This window comes from Triticum dicoccoides, chromosome 3A (assembly GCF_002162155.2).
Source record: "Triticum dicoccoides isolate Atlit2015 ecotype Zavitan chromosome 3A, WEW_v2.0, whole genome shotgun sequence".
NCBI classification, from domain to species: domain Eukaryota; kingdom Viridiplantae; phylum Streptophyta; class Magnoliopsida; order Poales; family Poaceae; genus Triticum; species Triticum dicoccoides.
This window is the reverse complement of record NC_041384.1, coordinates 329,572,336-329,591,034: the sequence shown is the minus strand read 5'-3', so window position 1 is coordinate 329,591,034 and position 18,699 is coordinate 329,572,336. Positions and strand designations below refer to the sequence as shown.

Here is an 18,699-nt window from a genome sequence, read left to right as displayed (position 1 = left end):
AATGAAGAAAGGTCGGAGCATAGAAAATAGAGTCCATTCACCTGCCCAAGCAAACAACTTATGTGTCGCTAAGGAAAGCAATGGACAATGCTCATCACCACGGAAAATACAAACACAATACGAGCATAATCATTTGCACACATCTCGAAAAAGTATTCAAATAGCTCACTTGTCTTCCGTACTACAATTGGTTCAAATAGATTCAACTTCACAAGATTACTAACCTGCTTCAAATAGTTCGCTTAACATTGATGAAAATCTCTCACATGAGTTTGGTCCAGTCTGACGTGCTACGAGTGCAAATGTCCCAAGCATAAAGAAAAAAATGTATGCACATTCTGTGTTACTTCATATGTATTTGCTTATTCCTGCAAACTATTCTTCCGGTACATCTAACAAGTGGTCTTTATCATTTGAAAAGCAACTAACTACAAACAATTCTCCAAACATTCAAGAATGTGAAATTTGGCATGTATTGCCGACAGAGCATTTACGGAGGGTATCATCACCCAAGCTTGGGGGTTGCTTGATGAAATTCAATTTAATCAAGAAACTTGGAAATTGGATACATGTAGTAAAGGAGGAATTGAGCTACATTATGATTGCATCAAAAAACTTCTCCTAATATAATATGATGAAAGATATTAGTAATGGACCACATATTGAAACTAACTCAGTTTTGCATGCTTTAAAAGATTTCTGTGAGTTCATACAAGCACCGAAGAAAAATGGCAACATTTCTCTAAAAAGGTCAAGGCAACTTGGTTTGTGGCAGCAATAAATAAAAGTTGCAAAATTGCTAATGATCGACAACAAAGGTTGCTAATTGATACAAACGACTAAGTCGTGTCCGGCTATCAAGGGCGGTTAGTGCACTACTCAAACTAAAAGGACTACCAGGACCTAAGAACGGGTGGATGTGGTGCCATAGTTGCTCGAAAAAGCACGTGCCCGGGAGCTTGGATAGAGCCCAATGCTGTGACACGCACAGAAGGACGGGCCAATTCAGGTAATCCCAACTTGGATCGCCCGAGTAGTAGCATGATGGGGGGACAACCTCCAGAACCACCTCCCAAAGGCTGCTCTTTGGCTTATTTTTTAGTTTTCATTCGTTATTCACATCTGATAATTTTATTTCATTCCCGTGTGTGCTCTTATTGATGTTAATGGTGGGTTATTTATAGAACGAACATTTGTTAGACGTGCTGCCTTTGGTGTTGCTTAACTTCCTGGCCACAGTTTCAAATAGTTAGCTTAACATGTGTTGCACCGACCTAGAGGATTCATAGCCTGGGGCAGAAAGTGGTCAGTGAGAAAGTGCAGCAGCACAAGCCTACCAGCAAAGCTACAAAGTCATATGGCCAAACACAACTTTCATATGATCATAATCATTTACAGAGAGTTGAGGGGAAAAAATCCTTTAAATAGTTCGCTTAACTTCCCGCATGTAGTTTCAATTTAATGTTTCATATAATTCACTTAACGTGCAGGTTGCAGTTGGCCTTTGAGCTAGTTGGCGCAACATGACATCTAGTTGTTAGAATCAGGTGTGCCAAAGAAAACATGTCAAATATGTAAATCCTTCAATGTTACTTCTTGAAGTATGATGATGACCTATTTAGAGTGACCTTGGTACTGCCCACACAATCCTTTGGGACAGTTCATACATTGCCAGTGCGTGCAATCAACTGAACTGAGCACACCGGGTAATCCTCTTGATATTTTAATTAACTGCCAACCATTTTTTTGTGTCCACCACAATTAGTTCTCTCAGGTACTCTGGTCCAAACACGTTCAGCAAAGACACGTGCAAATTACATCGTCGTATTCTAGCATGTGGTCTCTCTCATCCAAATTTCAGTAGCATTGGCATTTGCGGCCTTACCATAAGCAAGCATTCTGAATGCAGTCGTCCTGTACAGCAAAGAAAGAAAGTTTCCCTCCATAATCTTTACTCAGCTCGAAGTAGTCATTAGCCTCCTCCACAACATTCACTATGCGCAAGAACAAATCTCTGCTCATCACGAAGCGGCGTAGAAAAAAATTCTTCATGGTATGGTCGGTCCGATCTGAAGTAGTCGATGTAGAGAAGCCTCGCGCCAGCAAACCTATCCCGAGGAAGAGCTCTCATGCCCTTTTATCGAACCCTTGAAGTTCAGTACATGCTCCTCTTACTTCTCCAATTCTTCTGATTGCTCATCATCATTTCAACATCTTCATTGCCCGATTTCGGTGAATTTATGAACTCTCTATATATGAATCATCAAGGGCCGTGTTTTCATATGCATCATTCGATGATAAGTTCATCAGTAACCTAAAAATGATCAAAAGAATAAAAAACTGCTTGGACATTTCATCGAACACATAGAACACGAGGTGTATGTCGGAAGGAGTTGCATGTACCGGGGCGACAACCGGTGGCGGTGAACTTGACAACATGGACGGCGGAGTTGTGGGTTGGGACCCCAGTGACAATGTTGTGGGTGAGGATTGACGACGGAGCAACAATGGTGGCGGAGCTACGGTGACGGCTGTGTGAATGAGGCTGAAAAAAGAAGAGGAAAAGGTCAGGGTGCGCAAGAGCGTGACGTCTTTAAAAGATTGGCGCGGCCCCTGCCATCGATCTAACATGGGGTTGCTTCCCAGCGTCGCATATTCTCCTATGCTTCGTATGAGATGCCAGCCAGTCCGGATGTTTGGGGGCGAATAAAAACAGCCAATAAAATGAAAAAATTTAAAAAATGCCAAGAGACCCCATCACTTTCCAGACTCTACAGCACTAGGCCAGCAGCTTACCACCGATCCGCTGCCACCGGCCCTCACCACTCCACCCCTCCCCTCGCCACGCCGCCACCCACGCCGCCGTGTCGCCTCCCCAAAGATCCCCTCTGAGGATCGATCGCCAGAACCCCGGATTCCCATCGCCGCCTCGATGGGGTGCGCACAGTCCAAGATCGACCAGGAGGAGGCGGTGTGCCGCTGCCGGGATCGGAAGCGGCTGATGGCTGACGCTGTCCAGGCGCGCAACGCCTTCGCCGCCGCCCATTCGGCCTACACCGTCCTCCTCAAGAGCACCGGCGGCGCGCTCTCGGACTTCGCCCATGGCGAGGCGCCCGACCCCAGCATGATAGCCTCCCATTCCCACCAGGCCGCCGTTGCGGCGGCCGCAGCCGGAGCCTCGGCCTCTGCGCCTCCGCCCCCGACCACCACTACTGTCCTCATCCCGCCCTCCCCCCCGCCCCCGCCCTTCATGGACTTCCCTCATGGTAGCCTCCAGCGCTCCTCGTCAACCCCCAACATCCCCATGCCCGATCCCCGAGCTGCCACCAAGAACCGCGCCCCAGCTAGTGCTGCTATCCAGGAGGAGGAGGATGGCGAGGAGGACGGTGGTCATATCATAACTGACAGCGATGATGATGATGATGATGATGATGATGATGACGATGATGACGACGACGACGATCACCACGAGCATGACGATTTCAGCATGGATGATATGGTGCACGGGCAGCCGCCAAAGAGAGGGGTGATGGACAGTATGGGGTCTTCTCCAGTGACACCACCGCCACCACCGCAGCTAAACCCATCCCCAATAACGCCTGCGTCTGCGACACCACCGCCCCCCATGCCGGAGGCTCAAATGGCTACCTGGGACTACTTCTTCGGTCCAACCCCCACACCACCGCCCACCCTGGAGCAGCAAACTGATGATACTTGGATGGATAGGCGGGAGAAGGAGTCAGTGCCCGAGGTGAAGGCACCAGTGATGAATCCAGCTGTTAGTGAGGCATCTGAACCATCACGTGGTGCTGAGGAGTGGGCGGAGCGGCCACCACAGACAGCACTGGAGAAGGCGGAGGCCATCGATGAGCTTGCGGCAAACCTTCCCCCGTCAAAGCCGATTGTTAGGAAGCCACCCAAGGCACCTGGCCTGCAACCAGAAGTACACCACCAGCATGCCTCGTCCATGGGCTCAGTTGAGACCCGGAAAGGGAAGATTATGATGGTGTCTGCCAGCTTACTGCAGATTATTGCTCAGCTTGATGATAACTTTCTCAGGTCTTCGGAGAGTGCACATGATGTGTCAAAAAAGCTTGAGGCCACACGGATGCATTACCACTCCAACCATGCTGACAGTCGAGGCAAGTGTGTATTGTTTCTTTTAAATGGAAACTGTAGGGGAGGTCCCCACAGTAATCCTTGGTTTTGAATCCTGAGCAATCAGTCCGCACCCATTGTGCCAGACAATCACCGTGCCACAGATCGTTAGTTTTGGAAACAAGAAAGCAATTAACATTTATGAATCAATCGATGTTCTTTTGGTATAGATAAAAGTGGAAACTAAAGTTCTGCCCCGTGCCAGATTAGTTTAACAACCCAGTACCCCAGACTAGCTCTATTTCCTAAACTAGGGCGTATATAGTGTACTTCCCTTTGATGTCATTTTCTCTTCTATTTTGTTGTCATAGCACCTTTGCAAATTTGAAAACTGCATGTTTTAATGCTTTGTTGACTCGGTGCTCACAAACACAGCTGCGAGATTATTTTTGTACTTGTCTTGGGTGCTAAATTTATTGTAAGGTTACCATCATTTTTGTTTTGTCTCTAGCTTCATTTCAGATAACTTAGAAATATCGGCTGTGGTCCACCAGCAGCTAGTTTTCTGCTTTACTGAATTCCAAGTTTGAACTTCTCAATTTTTCGGTGTGTGCAGTGTGGTACTGAATTTACTCTTCTTTACGATCCTTGGATATTTTTCAGGACATATTGATCATTCTACGAAAATCATGCATGTTATCACTTGGAATCGCTCCTTCAAGAATTTACCGGACCAAGAGGATTTAGGTGTTAATTTCGAGATTGATGAACGATTCGAAACTCATGCCACAGTTCTCGACCGGATGCTTGCCTGGGAGAAAAAAATGTATGATGAAGTGAAGGTAATGTCTATTAAAGTACTTTCTTGGAATAGCTTTGCTAGGATACTTTTTTTTTGGTTTATCCATGTCCCATTTCGTTGTTAGAATATCAGTGCATTTGTCCTAGCCGCTATATGGTGATATTTTGAAACCTGTAGTGAACAGTGAACACCTCTGCAGCTAAATCTTACTGTTAGCCAAATTTTTAACCGTGGAACATAAATTTTGTTATCTCAAACACCAGTTTTGCTACCTTTTGTTTTTTGTGTTGCACTATATATCTTACTGTTGCATCAGGGTCAATATTTTTTAAAATGTTTCATTTATCAGGGTGTGTAATTAACCGTTCTTATACAGGTTGCTTGCCAAAGATCCTATCATTCGGAAGATACTCCCTCCAAATCCAAATTTAGTCTGTTCGGGTGTTGGCCGGTCTATGAGCCACTTTGATTGCTAATTGCTACTAAAATATGTTGTTGTAAAGCTGCAAACATCATGTATTATGAAAGTAGATTCAAGATGAAATGTAGTAATGTAGGACTATGGATTTGCATTTAGGGGGGATTACAAATGCAGTGATAAGTCAATTCTTGTTAGTAGGAGCAATGAGTGTAGACCAAACTGTCTCGTTCACATTCTTGACCTGTGGTTTATTTTAGTGCTCTTTCCATGTGAAATCGTCAGCAATTGTTCTTTTGTCATGTTTGTTGTTTCAGTCTCTGATTTTGTTGCCTGATCTGCTTTATGAATGTGCCAAACCAGGCAGGGGAACTTATGAAAATTGATTATCAAAAGAAGGTTGATCTACTGCATAAACAAAAGAAACGTGGTGTTAAACTTGAAACCCTTGAGAAGACAAAGGCTGCCGTTAGCCACTTGCACACAAGGTACATAGTGGATATGCAATCCATGGATTCAACAGTTTCAGAAATAAATCGTCTACGTGATAAACAGCTATACCCGAAGTTAGTGGACCTTGTCGATGGGTGAGCATTCTTTGACTTATGAAAATTGTTTGGAAATGAATTATGTCATTTTCTATTTTATGCCAATTTGGTTTCTACCGTTCAGGAGCAATTAATTGTGTCAATGATATATACTTTGTCTATTTGCGGCTCCTTCTCATAATTTTATCCATCTGCTGACTAAGCTACCTGATTGTCCTTGCTAATATGATGAACTATAGGTATATCTATTTGTGTGGAGATCGATTTAACAAGGCTAAAATATGCATTGCCACAGTCTAATAATGTAAAGTAAAGGGAATATGCTGCCACATAAATACTCTCCTAGCCTTGATTGACCTTTCTGTTTCAACAGGCAGTTAAATTCGCGCTTCAGTCCACAGTTTCATAGTTTTTGCTTATATATAGCATTTTGCAATTGAAAACGATAAATAAAATTATCCAAGGCCTGTCCTAGTGAACACTGTATTAAATGGTCCCCCTTGGGCCCCGGTGTGGGCCAGCACACCCGAGACGACACATCACTGACTATGGAGGAAACTTTCCATAGGACATAGAAGGAAATCCTATAGAACATGAAGGAAAGGCTCCAATGTATTGGGTACCGATATGGATCCGACTCCTACCCCTATATGCCTGACGCACTGACATTAGTTCTCCATACCAGCCTTGTATAAGGGCCAAAGGGACACATGAAGAGGGGATCCACACCTTTCAGATAGCCTATAACCTTTACACCGTGTAGAGACCTCGACATTACCGTCAAGACCTAGTTCGATCTTGTTGGGTTCCCCTAATTCACCGAGTACCCCCTGATATTGTATCCATTGTTATGACCACATATTTAAAAAAAAGAGAGGGCTAGGCAGGAAGTGGAGCTTTTACCAACATAGGGGGCCTGAACTGGGTAAATCACGTGTCCCCTTGTATCGTGACGGTCCCGTGACTACAAATCCATGTACTAGTTCTAGTACCGCCGTTAGAATCTGATGGAAAATCCTTTGACAGCTGGTGTGACGATATCACATTGGGTCTATGGCTCCGTCCTTATCACCGGATAGCAAATCATCGCAATCGGCAGGCAACTACCGACAAACGAGGAAGAGAAGCTCGGGGGCTTGGTGAACGACGGATTCCCTGTCGCCTTCTTGTTCAATGAGAAACTAAGCGACAAGGAACCTGTTTGGAAATTTGTCCTGTAAATTTTGCTGCAAAAGAAGAGAAGGTTTCTCGCTAACTTTGCAAGCAGGACCTCTACAAAATCGATGGCGATTGCCAAGGCGAATGGCCTTCGGAGACACCATCTTGATGGCACAACATTGCCCGACATGTGTATGAAGACGTAATTAGTTCATTGGTCATTTGTGGGATGCCAGAACAATGGAGAAAAGAGTGCTCAACACAAGGGGTCCCGTTGGCTATTCCAACACTAAAGAAAGTGCACTAGCATGGAGAAACAAAATGGTGCAGAAGGTTGAGAGAAGGCAGCCTTTGAGTATGGCGCAAGTTCCACCAAATGCATAATCATGGAATCGCAGCTTGTCGTTGCATCAAGGAGATCTGCGGAATCATTGGGGGATGGCTGAACGGAGGAGGATCACGGTTTTGGACGCTTCAATGGAATGGTGGCTGAAGGATTCGTGCCAGAAGGAAGTAGGTCGTGCAAGAAGGAAGAAAGAGGTCAGACAGGAGCAAGTGCAACGACAAAGGCAACTCCAAAAAAAGAAAACACGACAAAGACCAACACCGTACCTTGACGGAGGCAAGAGGTGATCTAGGAAATCATCTTCAGAAGGCAATGATAAGTTGATAACGACATGCGTGATCCAACTATCAATCCCCGAGGAAGAATCAAGTGCACCTGGACCCATGGTACCAGAGAGTATTTGTTTTCATCGGATGGTTGAATAAATAAGCAAAGAAGCCCTCACTTGGAAAGATGACGACACCATGCCTCACGCCATGCCATGTGAAATTAAATCGCAAAAACTTAGGTGCGGTTTCATTGGAGGAAACATCCTGGAGTCCCCTTGGCTCAAAGATGAGCCAAGATGAGCCATTAGATAAAAGGAGTCCCCTTAGCTCAAAGTGTGCACGGGGGTCCAGAGGCTACTGACTACGTTGCACGGATACTTCAGAAAGTGCGCGTATCCAGCCGGATATTGCCCCGATACTCGGATACTGCCCCGATACTTCCCGATACGTATCCTGTAAGTATCTATCGATATTTTGATATAAAAAAGAAAATAATGTTTGATACTCCTAAGATACTTCTGCGATTCGTTTTGGATACCTGAAACCCCTCGTTCGACGTGAAATCCCCTAAAACATAAAGGCGCACCTTTTGAAGATTCCCAACATGGGCATGAGTTCATGTGAAAACATGTATGTCAATGTTTTTGTTCAATTGAAAGGTGAGCAAGAGAGAATCATGCACTGATTGGAACAACAAACCTAGGCAAACCTCACTGCCAATTAATGGAAGTGTACTAAGTGCAAGAAAAGAAAGGGGTAATCGTATTGAGGCATGCTTTGACCTAGAACCTCCTTATTTTTTTCATATTTGTAATAATTAATATATGTAACATCTATATATAAACGTATCCCCGTATTCATGTTTTTAGAAAATTGGCGTATCGGGCGTATCCCCGTATCGCGTATCTGATACGTATCCAAGTATCCATGCAACGTAGGTTGCTGACCTTCGTGGTGACTCCTGTCGATGCTTTTGGAATCCGGCCTTGGGTCTTCACGTTTCCTTCTTTGCTTCCATGCTTTCCTTGCGGATGGTGTGGTGCTCGCTTGTGCACGACCTCCTCCATTGCACGTTTGTTATTCGGTTCAAACCTATAGGTGCGAATGGTAGGGAGGCCAAGTAGTATACCATCCTCGGGAGAGTGAAGTAGATACGCGTAAAGGAGAAGATTCACCTTTATATATATAATGTGGGAGATGCATGTGTCTCTTGATGATGGGGCACTTGGCATGGTGATGTCTATGGGATGCTCCGCATCACATCACGTACCCAAACACAACTCCCGTGGGGCCTAAGAGGACGAACAAAATCAAAATGAGAGTAGAGACTCACCAAGTTCAACATGAGGACAAACTGCTCCTACAAGCGAGATTAGCAACAAGGTCAACAACGCATCCTGCCCAAAGATATGGCACAAAAGGGAGAGAGTAAAACCCATGTATCCGTGTGTATGTTCGTGACGGCATAGACCGATTCCGTTTAAACCCACAACGGTATGATGGCAACTACTATAAGCCACTCACGCTTAGGACATTTTCTTTATTTCCAAGGTAATCATGTAGGGCTAGCTTAGTCATATCTTATTCATTATGTATGGTGTTCTTAACAATAACATTGAGAGTTGGATGATGTATCCATTAAAATACTTCTCCATAAGGGGACATAGCTAAACCAAAAAACCCAACTGTACCATCGATGCTACTACTGAAAAGGGAAGGAAGAACATGAAGGGATTCTAAGAGCAATTACCCCGGACTAGAGGAAGACAATGCCATCAGTTGGGCACTAGTGAATCATGGGATGGACCCTCCATGGCAATAACTATCCGCCATGTAACCCTCTTTTGTCGCTTTGCAGGAGGATGCCCCGCGACCTCCCTATGCGACCTCCCTATCTATGGGAGACCGTGCTCTACCTTCACTAGGGCAAAAAGGAACAATGATCAGAGAGATAGGATATGCACAATCTAGTATCAATGCTAGAAGGAAAATGGGGAAAATATAAGGACAAGTTTGATCCAAGAAAAGTGAAAAGTGATTCATGAAACTAAAAGATGGTAACATATCGACAGTCGATTCTCGGGTTCCTCTGGTGAGTGGTAAGCGATCGACAAGGGCCTAGGCGTACTAGGGGAGGCCCACTCCCACGAATCTCCCACAGAGATTAGTAAGACAGTCGCTCACCTCCTCATCCTCCGAGGTGAAAGGATCTAGGAGGCAAAATCAAAGAAAATTAAAGTAAGAAGAGAGAATGTGAAGAACACACATTAAATGGAAAGTTACTAGATAGTCACCATTGAGCTCCTATACGTTCTATTGTCCATTTTGGTAGTCTCAGGAAGGAAGAGGACGAGATCTCAGCGGGCACTGGCGACGACGGGTGAAGTCATCGGTCAAATTCGCGCTCGTCATCTTACCTCCCCACCTCCATGAAGCTCGTAGGTGTCGCTGCAAAGAGACAACAACTTGCCATCTGCCAGAGGCTCAGTCTTGCTGTGTAGAAGTTAATGAAGGCAGGGTCGCTGAAAGTCCTCTCCACTTAAATCCAACATGACCGACAATCAGCCTTAGCACCGCCCGTGGCTCCAATAGGAGTGGAGACTTGTAGTTGTTGCGAGGGCGAACGACACAACAACAAAGGCCCAGAGAGTACCATTGATCTATGGAAGACATGCATAAGTGACTTAAAAACAATGCCACATCCGGCAGCGCCCCAAATATCGCACAAATGTGTGAAGACTGCATGATACAAGAAGGAATCGGACGTCAGGTTTAGCATAGCAATCCCATAGAAGAAATGTGACATGAAAACAACGCCACATCCTGCAGCGCCCCAAAATATTTTTTGGAGACAAAATATTGCATAAATGCGCCCCAAAATATTGCATGATACAAGAAGGAATCAGGCGTCAAGCTCACCAGAGCAATGCCATAGAAGAAAAGTAAGTCCCGCATGAAGACGGAAATAGGTAGACTGATGCCGCATTGTAAGGAATCCGCCACCACCACCGTCTCGTTTGGACAAGGCAATGGACAACTCAACCAGAGGCAGGAGCATGGAAGATGAGATCACATGGGAGGCTTTCCATGTCCTGGAGATCCCTTATCGATCCCTCATCACCGGCTCATCAAGCGTAGGTAACGGCCAACGAGGTTCGCAATTGGAGAAGCTCGCAGAAGAGCAAACGGGAAGTCGAAAAGGTCATAGTGATAGGAAAGGAGGAAGAATTTCGTATCTCTACAACAAAAACAAAAAACTCTAGAGAACATGGCACAGGAACAGGGGCACGACTCCGTTCAAAATCCTGGAGATTGTCGGATTGTGGCCCAAGGACAGAGGAAGTGTCAAATCAACAACGTCACATTGTCAAGCATCATTACATTGTCATTTCTAATTATCACTGATCCGGCACGCCAAAGCCTATCATCACGACACGTGGCCATAAGATGGAATCTCAGTCGTTAAAGGACGCGATTGCAATTGACATCGACTACGCGCCCGTGACAAAGAGAATCAACTCTCGACAAAGCAAAGCAAAGCCGACTACTCATTAATGACAACTAGAAGGGGAGGGGAATGAACACCCAACAACTATCAAGTGCGACTGCCAACACGCAACAAGGATTATGAAGAAAACTATAGAGGACTCCTCGATCGAACAAGGAGGTGACAAGACGACTGCAAGTATCTACATCAACCTTACTCGTGGACCAAATTCTATTCCGAATACTGATGGGGGCTTGTTGATGATAAGTAAAATTATCCAAAGCCTGGCGGAGTCAACACCATATCAATGGAACCCCCCTAGGCCTAGCTATGGGCAGCTACGGGCGAGCGCTCCCAAGACGGCGCATCACCGTCCATGGAAGCAACTTTCTAGATGACATAGAAGGAAATCCTATAGAACACAAAGGAAAGGGTACCCAGTACGAGCCCGACTCCTACCCCTATACGCTTGATGTGGGGTTATCCTTACCTGTGCTATACAAGGGCCAGAGGGACACATGAAGAGGGGATCAATGCCTTTCAGCTTGCCTAGAACCTTTACACCACATGGAGATCTCAATGCTTCCCGTCGAGACCTAGTTCCATCTTGTCAAGTTCCCCTAACTCGCCGAGTACCCCTGATATTGTAATCCTTTGTACTCACCACATATTATATAAGAAAAGAGAGAAAGAGAGAGCAAGGCAGTAATTAGGCCTGTTACCCACATTGGGTACAGGTAACCTGCTGTGACGTTTTCACAACTACAAATCAACGTACTTGTTCTAGTACCGTTGTTAGGATCCGACAAAAAAGAATTCTTCAACACCACCTATTTGTTTGTTACCATTGATTTATTTAGCATTTCATTTACTTGCGGCACACCAGGAAAGTACCTCCCACATCTGACACGAACCACTGAAGAAACCAGAAAAAGGCAAAAGAAGTTTACCCTCGCCTCTCACATGCAAAGGAAAACTGAGAAAAAAACCTTCCCCTATAAACGGCCAACAAACTATCAAGAGGAAGAAAGCTTTTGTCGTTATCTTCAGAAGATCCACCATATATATATATGTCTTCGTACCTATATACTGTTCAATTTTGGGCATGGTTCGCTATTAAGCACTTGTTTTCCAAATATATCTGTCAATGCATCCAATTCATTGCCAGGACAGCCGGACCATATTTTCTGCAACGATTGGAGAAGTTAGTAAGAATTCCATGATTCAGTTGTCTAGGTGTGTGTAGGCAGGAGAAAATTTGTACTAGTCGGTAGATCTATTTTCCCCTAATTCAAAAGTAGCCAGCTATTTTTTGGAGACAAGGTACAATAACAGATAGTGAAATTCATGATAAAATAAGAATTGCCATCATGGGTAATAAAGGAGTTTGTAATGTTTTAATAATTTGTTCTTATTAAATGAGATCATACCTTTCTTGTGATACAGTGCTTGTTCTTGCATCTAAGCTTTCCAGCTTTCTTTGTTTAGCATTTCTCTTCAAGTCAATATAATGCCTTGTGCAGCATGGCAAATATGTGGAGTTCTATGCACCGTCATCACAAGAGCCAGTTTTTGATCATATCGGGGATCAGAGCTTTTGAGGTACCGCCTGTTCCAAGGGAGACAACTGATTTGCATTATAAGCAGACCTGTGAGCTACGTGACATTGTCAGGGAGTGGCATATGCAGTTTGACAAACTTATGGAGCATCAGAAAGGGTACATCAGAGCACTCAATGCATGGTTGAAGCTTAATCTCATCTCCATCGAGAGCAATCTGAAGGAGAAGGTATCCTCCCCTCCAAGGCAGGTGGAACCACCTATCAAAAATCTGCTATATGCCTGGCACGACCAGCTTGAGAGGCTTCCCGTCGAACTTGCCAAAACTGCCATTAAAAGCTTTACTGAAGTCATAAGCAATATTGTACTGCTTCAGGAAGAGGAGGTCAGCCTAAGGCGGAGGTGTGACGAAACTCGCAGGGATCTTGACCGTAAGAGGGCACAGTTTGAAGACTGGCATCGTAGGTACACAGAAAGAAAGGCATCCCAGGGTGAGGAAGCTAACCCCGAAGCAGCCAATACTCCAAGCCTAGATCATGTCAACGAGAGGAGAATAGCCATTGAGGAAGTAGAAATCAGGCTGAAGGAAGAGGAGAAGCTCCACCTTAGGCTTGCGAGGCAGGTGAGGGAGAAGACGCTGGCAAACCTCCGGATGCACCTGCCAGAGCTCTTCAGAAACATGGCGGACTTTTCGTTCTTCTGCCATGACATGTACAGTAGCTTGAGAAAATCTGCAGTGCTGCCAATGCTCAGAGACGAGGTTCAAGGTTGATGGCTTGTGCGTGTTAGTGTTACTGTAATTGACCTGCCACCAGAGGCAGGCAAATATTATTTTGGTTGTAGGGAGTAGTTGTTTGCTGGCATTAGGCCGCTCTGAATATGTATGTTCCAAGTGCACTGTGGAGGTCAGCAGCAAAATTGAGATCATCCCCTGATAACATCAATCATTTATCATATCATATGGTCATTGGGGAAGTGGTTTAATTGCACTTCTTTGATCCGAGCCCTTACCCTTTGATAGCACCTTGTGTGTTCTCATATTTTCATAAGCACTTTTTGGACATGGGTGGAAACTTTGATGACCTGAGTACACCAGTGTACGTAAAACCTGGCATACTGAGGACCGGAAATGGTTTCGCCTTGTATTATTGTCACCAAGGCTAAAGAATCATAAACTTGTTTGATAAAGGAATAATAAACTTGTTTGTCTCGGTGATGAGCCGGATGCTTTATTAGGGGAATATTGTTGAACGTATATGTTGTTCAACTTTGCTTTATTTCCTGATATGACGAGGGAGTATGATGTTGGGTAGAGACCCTACGTGGCCCGATCTTCATGAATTAGAGATGGATTTGAGGAGAAACACGATGAACACGAGGGGAGCCATAAAGGGGAGCACACATATAAATACACATAGATACAAATAGAGACATACATAGACAGATCCATAATTCAAATCATTTGAAGATAGACAGATCCATAATTCAAATCATCTGAAGAGTGAGATGGAACAAGATAGGGTTCTTCCCCAAGTCTTAGAACAAGGAGGGCTTGATGATTCTACCATGGTTCTCCGAAGAGGCCCCGATGAACATAGATGGTTGTTCACCTAAGAGGCCTTGAATCCACTCATGGATCTACTCCGTACATGAGCTAAGCTCTATGCACTATTTCTGCAAAAAAAAAGCTCTATGCACTAAAAAAAACACACCCGCGATGATACACATTTGTCACAGTAGGTTACATTTTCTATCACGCATTACATACGAGATGATTTTATGACATGATCAAGATAGTCATATCGTGAAAGTGTTCCAAGCAACAATCCATTTATCACTAAGGAAGTGTTTACTTCTATAATGATAAATGCCGCGTCATGGAAGTGTTTTCGTCAAGGGTAACCGACACATGGTATCCATCATAACGATTCGCTGTTAAGCTACCAGGCACGAGTTTTGGATCAGATACCCGTTAACAGCCTCGATTAATGACGATTTTCCAGATGTCAAATTCTCATTCGACAACGGAACCACGCGCCAGCTTGGCGTTGCGATAGGTGTCGCCCATCCAACGGACGATACATGCCAATGAAACGACGGCACGTGGCACAACCCAACAGTGTCCCCTTTAGTTAAGAAGGCTGGCCCAGTTGGAGGCCCACAAAATTCAGGCAAAAGTTAGCGGCCTGGCTCACTAAGGCCTGTTTGCAGATGGCCTATTTACAACCACGACCCGTACGACCCATAAAAAGGTTGCCAATTCCGCCCGTTGGCCATTCGACATCATTGCGTCCCATCAATAGTTTCGGCCTGTTAATAGTTCGCTATCTATATAGGCCCAGTTATGGTCTAGTGAGTATTTGGCCTATTAGCGGCCTGTGGTGGAATTGGGCCCTTTTCTGAAAGGTGTGTCTTTCGGCCTATTAGTGACCCATTGTAGAGCTGGGTCATTTCCTGCCTGGTGTGTCTTTCACCCTTTTTAACGACTGTCTCTACACTTGGGTCATTTGTGGCCCATCGTGACATTTGGCCTCTTAACGGTCCATGCTCTGGATGGCACAATTCCGGCATGTTCTCACTTTCGGCCTGTTAAAGGCCCATGTAGTATGTCTACGCATTTATGGCCCGAGTTGTCTTTTGGCCTGTTAACGACCTGCCTTGTAATTGCCCCCATGGCCCGAGATAGATTTCGATCTGCTAAACTAGTACAACGAGGTGCTATACAAACGGTTTTTAATCCCTTTTGGCAACGATGTTTTGAACCGTCGCCAAGTGAGTGTGTGCGATAGGGGGTCCTTCCCATACGACCCAGAATCGTCGGGATAGGGAGCCTTGATGCATACAGTTGTCCCTATAAATCTGTTTCTGATATCTCGAATATCCGGAACGCTTCATCCTTGCAACTCGTTTGTGCTCGCATTGCCATCACAGTCGGTATTCTGTGGTGCTACGTTTACGATGCGCGACCCATCACAAACAGTTCACGATTATAGAATGTGTACGATAAGCAGACAATCACACAGATTCACTTTTCCTCGACTGCATGCGATTCAATGTAAGAGCGCATACAATTGTCCCTATAGAACTGTATGCGAAGCTTGAATACATCCCACACGATTCAACCGTCGTACCCGCGTCAGATGAAGACCTATCGCACGCGTTCTTCTATGACCAAATGTTTGCGATGCGCACAACATCATAAACTGTCCATGACTGCCAAGCGTGTGTGATAAGGTGACTTCGCAAACATTTAATAAGAAGGAACCGTGTGCGATGCTGTTGTTAATCGCACACTTTTTCTTGGCTAATTGTGTGTGCAGTATAGATTGATCGCACACATATGGATCCGAGAAACGTGTCTGATCTCCATGTCTATCGTAGATGTTTCGCTTTCGCAAACTGTGTGCAGTGTAATCCCTAACTAATCCCTAATTTAATCCCAAATTTAAAAATCACATATTTTGAATTCGAAAGTAGGCAATCACTCATTTCATATCGAACCATGTTTATTAGAAATATAGGTTCATCCGCAATGCATAATTCGATGCATAGGTACATATACTGAAGAACTACAGAAGCACCAAGTAAAGAATGATGAACCGCAGTGGTACTAAAGACTATAAAGAGAGAGGCAAAAGACACTCTGGTTGGTGGAGAAGGCGAAGCAGAATGCCCATATTGTGCCCTCCTCCATGCGTAATGCGTGCACGACTCTAGGCCAACCCCTTGTGATGGCTGCCCGTCCATCCTTCACTGTCTTCATTAGGACTTCTCGATGCTCATTGTAGTCTAGATGAAATACTTTAACCTTCATTCCATGTCCACCAATCATTTACTTTGCGAGGTAATCTTGAGCAAACTGCTTCGGGAGCCACTGCGAATGAAAAAGATTCAGACATTGTTGTCTAACAACTCATTATGGGTAGTAAAAAGAGAAGGTTGCAGAGTTTGTAGTTACCATCCTACAGCTCACTGTTGTGTTGGATAGAGTGTAAATAAATAATTTTCTCGCCACCGTTTGTATCTTTTTGCTAATAATCTTTATTAGTTTCCTCACTTGATGCTTGTTCATGAATATCTCATTTCCCATACGCAAAAAGGGTCGATACATGGATCCTTGGCAAGGGCATATGTACCTACAAGCAATAAGTCAATATTAGAAGCTAACAAGTGTCCAGGCCTGGATCTATATGCACTACATTATGGAATGACGGGGGAGTACAAGCCGAGGGATGAAACTAACCTCGGCGGAAAATGGTGGCCACTCCCGTTGTTGTCCTGCATAAGTAGTGGAAAGGCGTGATAAGTACAACAACCTTAACATCAAACAAATATAGCAAAGGTAAACAATATCATCTACAAATGATAGCTTGAATATGTTGGTTTCAGCATGCTGTTAAAGCAAATATAAAATGGAAGGGAATGTTACCTACAACAGGCTTAACAACCATTAAATATTGCAATTCAAACTAGTATTGTTGAAAATGGATAGAACGTAGGTCATGCTTAAACATCACATAGGATAAATGTGTAAAACTGAAATAAAGGACATGTGTTAACTACACCAAGCATAACTAGAACCAAATATAGCCGTTCAAACTGGTATTGATGCAGTCGAGCGGCACAATTCCGACTTGCACATAATTAACATCACATTGTGAAGGACTGAAATAAACAAGGCATAAATGATCAGTATAACAACCAAATATAGCCATTAAAAACTGGACAGAGTCTCACTGCAACCAACCTAACAAGCAAATACAGGTAAACAGGGCATATGCTTGAAAACTGGACAAATGCTCACTGCAACCAACTTAACAAGCAAATACATATGAACAAGGCATCTGCTTGAAAACTAGACAAATGCTCACCGCAACCAACCTAACAACCAAATACAGATAAATGAAGCATCTGCTTGATAACTGGACAAATGCTCACTGCAACCAACCTAACAACCAAATACAGATAAACAAGGCATCTGCTTGATAACTGGACAAATTCTCACTACAACCAACCTAACAACCAAATACAGACAAAGAAGGCATCTACTCACTATAAACAACCAAATATAGCCATTCGTGAAACTGAAGTGGACAATTCATACTTAAACATCACATAACCCTATTGAACATAACATTTTTGCATAACTGAAATAATTAAACACGTCATAGTTAAAAAAACACACGGCAAAAGCTACAACAACAAAGGGTACGGGTTGGCAAGCTAGAAAAGGTAATATTTGCTAATAAGATGTTGCCTCACATGTCATGGACGGATCCTTCCAGTTGGAAGAGCACTGACCCATGGTGCGCTCTCTGATGTCACAAATGGGCTGTTTCACCTTGGAAGAACCTTTGTGGGTGCCCTCCTCGTGGTCGTGGTCGAGGAGATCTGACTTGGCAATTGAGGATCCCAAGCCACCGCCGTAGAACATGTCCTTCAGAAATGACAAAATTGGCTTGATGGCGTACAAGGATCACAAATCCTTGACCGCGTGGTGGAGGAGATCATCGGCAGGGCCGTCAAAGAGATCGACTACGGTTGAACCAGAGGGGTTGGGGATGGACCACTTTACTTGTGACATGGCCTGCTTGAAGCCGTCGCTATCGACGAGCTTAATGTCATAGCCAGCTTTCCCGTGATAAAGTAATACGCTAGCCCGCTGACGTGAAGCCTTCGACATGGCAACATAGTCAACGTCTTCACCGGCTTCCGCGATGAGGTGTTGCTCCGGGATCGACAAGTCGAGGTGAATAATGGCCACCTTGCCAACGTCCGCCGGAGAGGCCATGATAAACCTCTTCTTGGCCGAATGCTCGTCGAGCTCCCCGAGATATGTGGTCGAGCTTAGGCTGCGACATTCTGGAGCAGGGGATGTGGATCTGGCGAGGAGGGACACCACAAGCCTCATCTAAAAACTTAGGGGAGTGGGGCGACGATATGTGAATTGGTGGGTAACCTGAACTTTATTATCTAAGATAGGAGGAACGAGCAGACCGACAGGGGTTGGCGGC

General features: G+C 44.6%; 1 protein-coding gene across 1 annotated transcript; it reads left to right on the top strand.

The window, feature by feature from the left end:
• The first annotated feature begins 2,777 nt into the window (after positions 1-2,777).
• Positions 2,778-13,705, top strand: LOC119268135 (protein ALTERED PHOSPHATE STARVATION RESPONSE 1-like). The gene is made up of 4 exons (XM_037549660.1): positions 2,778-4,142; positions 4,762-4,940; positions 5,682-5,905; positions 12,650-13,705. Exons 1-4 carry the CDS (start codon positions 2,933-2,935, stop codon positions 13,455-13,457), a joined length of 2,421 nt encoding a protein of 806 aa, XP_037405557.1. The 5' UTR covers positions 2,778-2,932; the 3' UTR covers positions 13,458-13,705.
• The last annotated feature ends 4,994 nt before the right edge of the window (positions 13,706-18,699 follow it).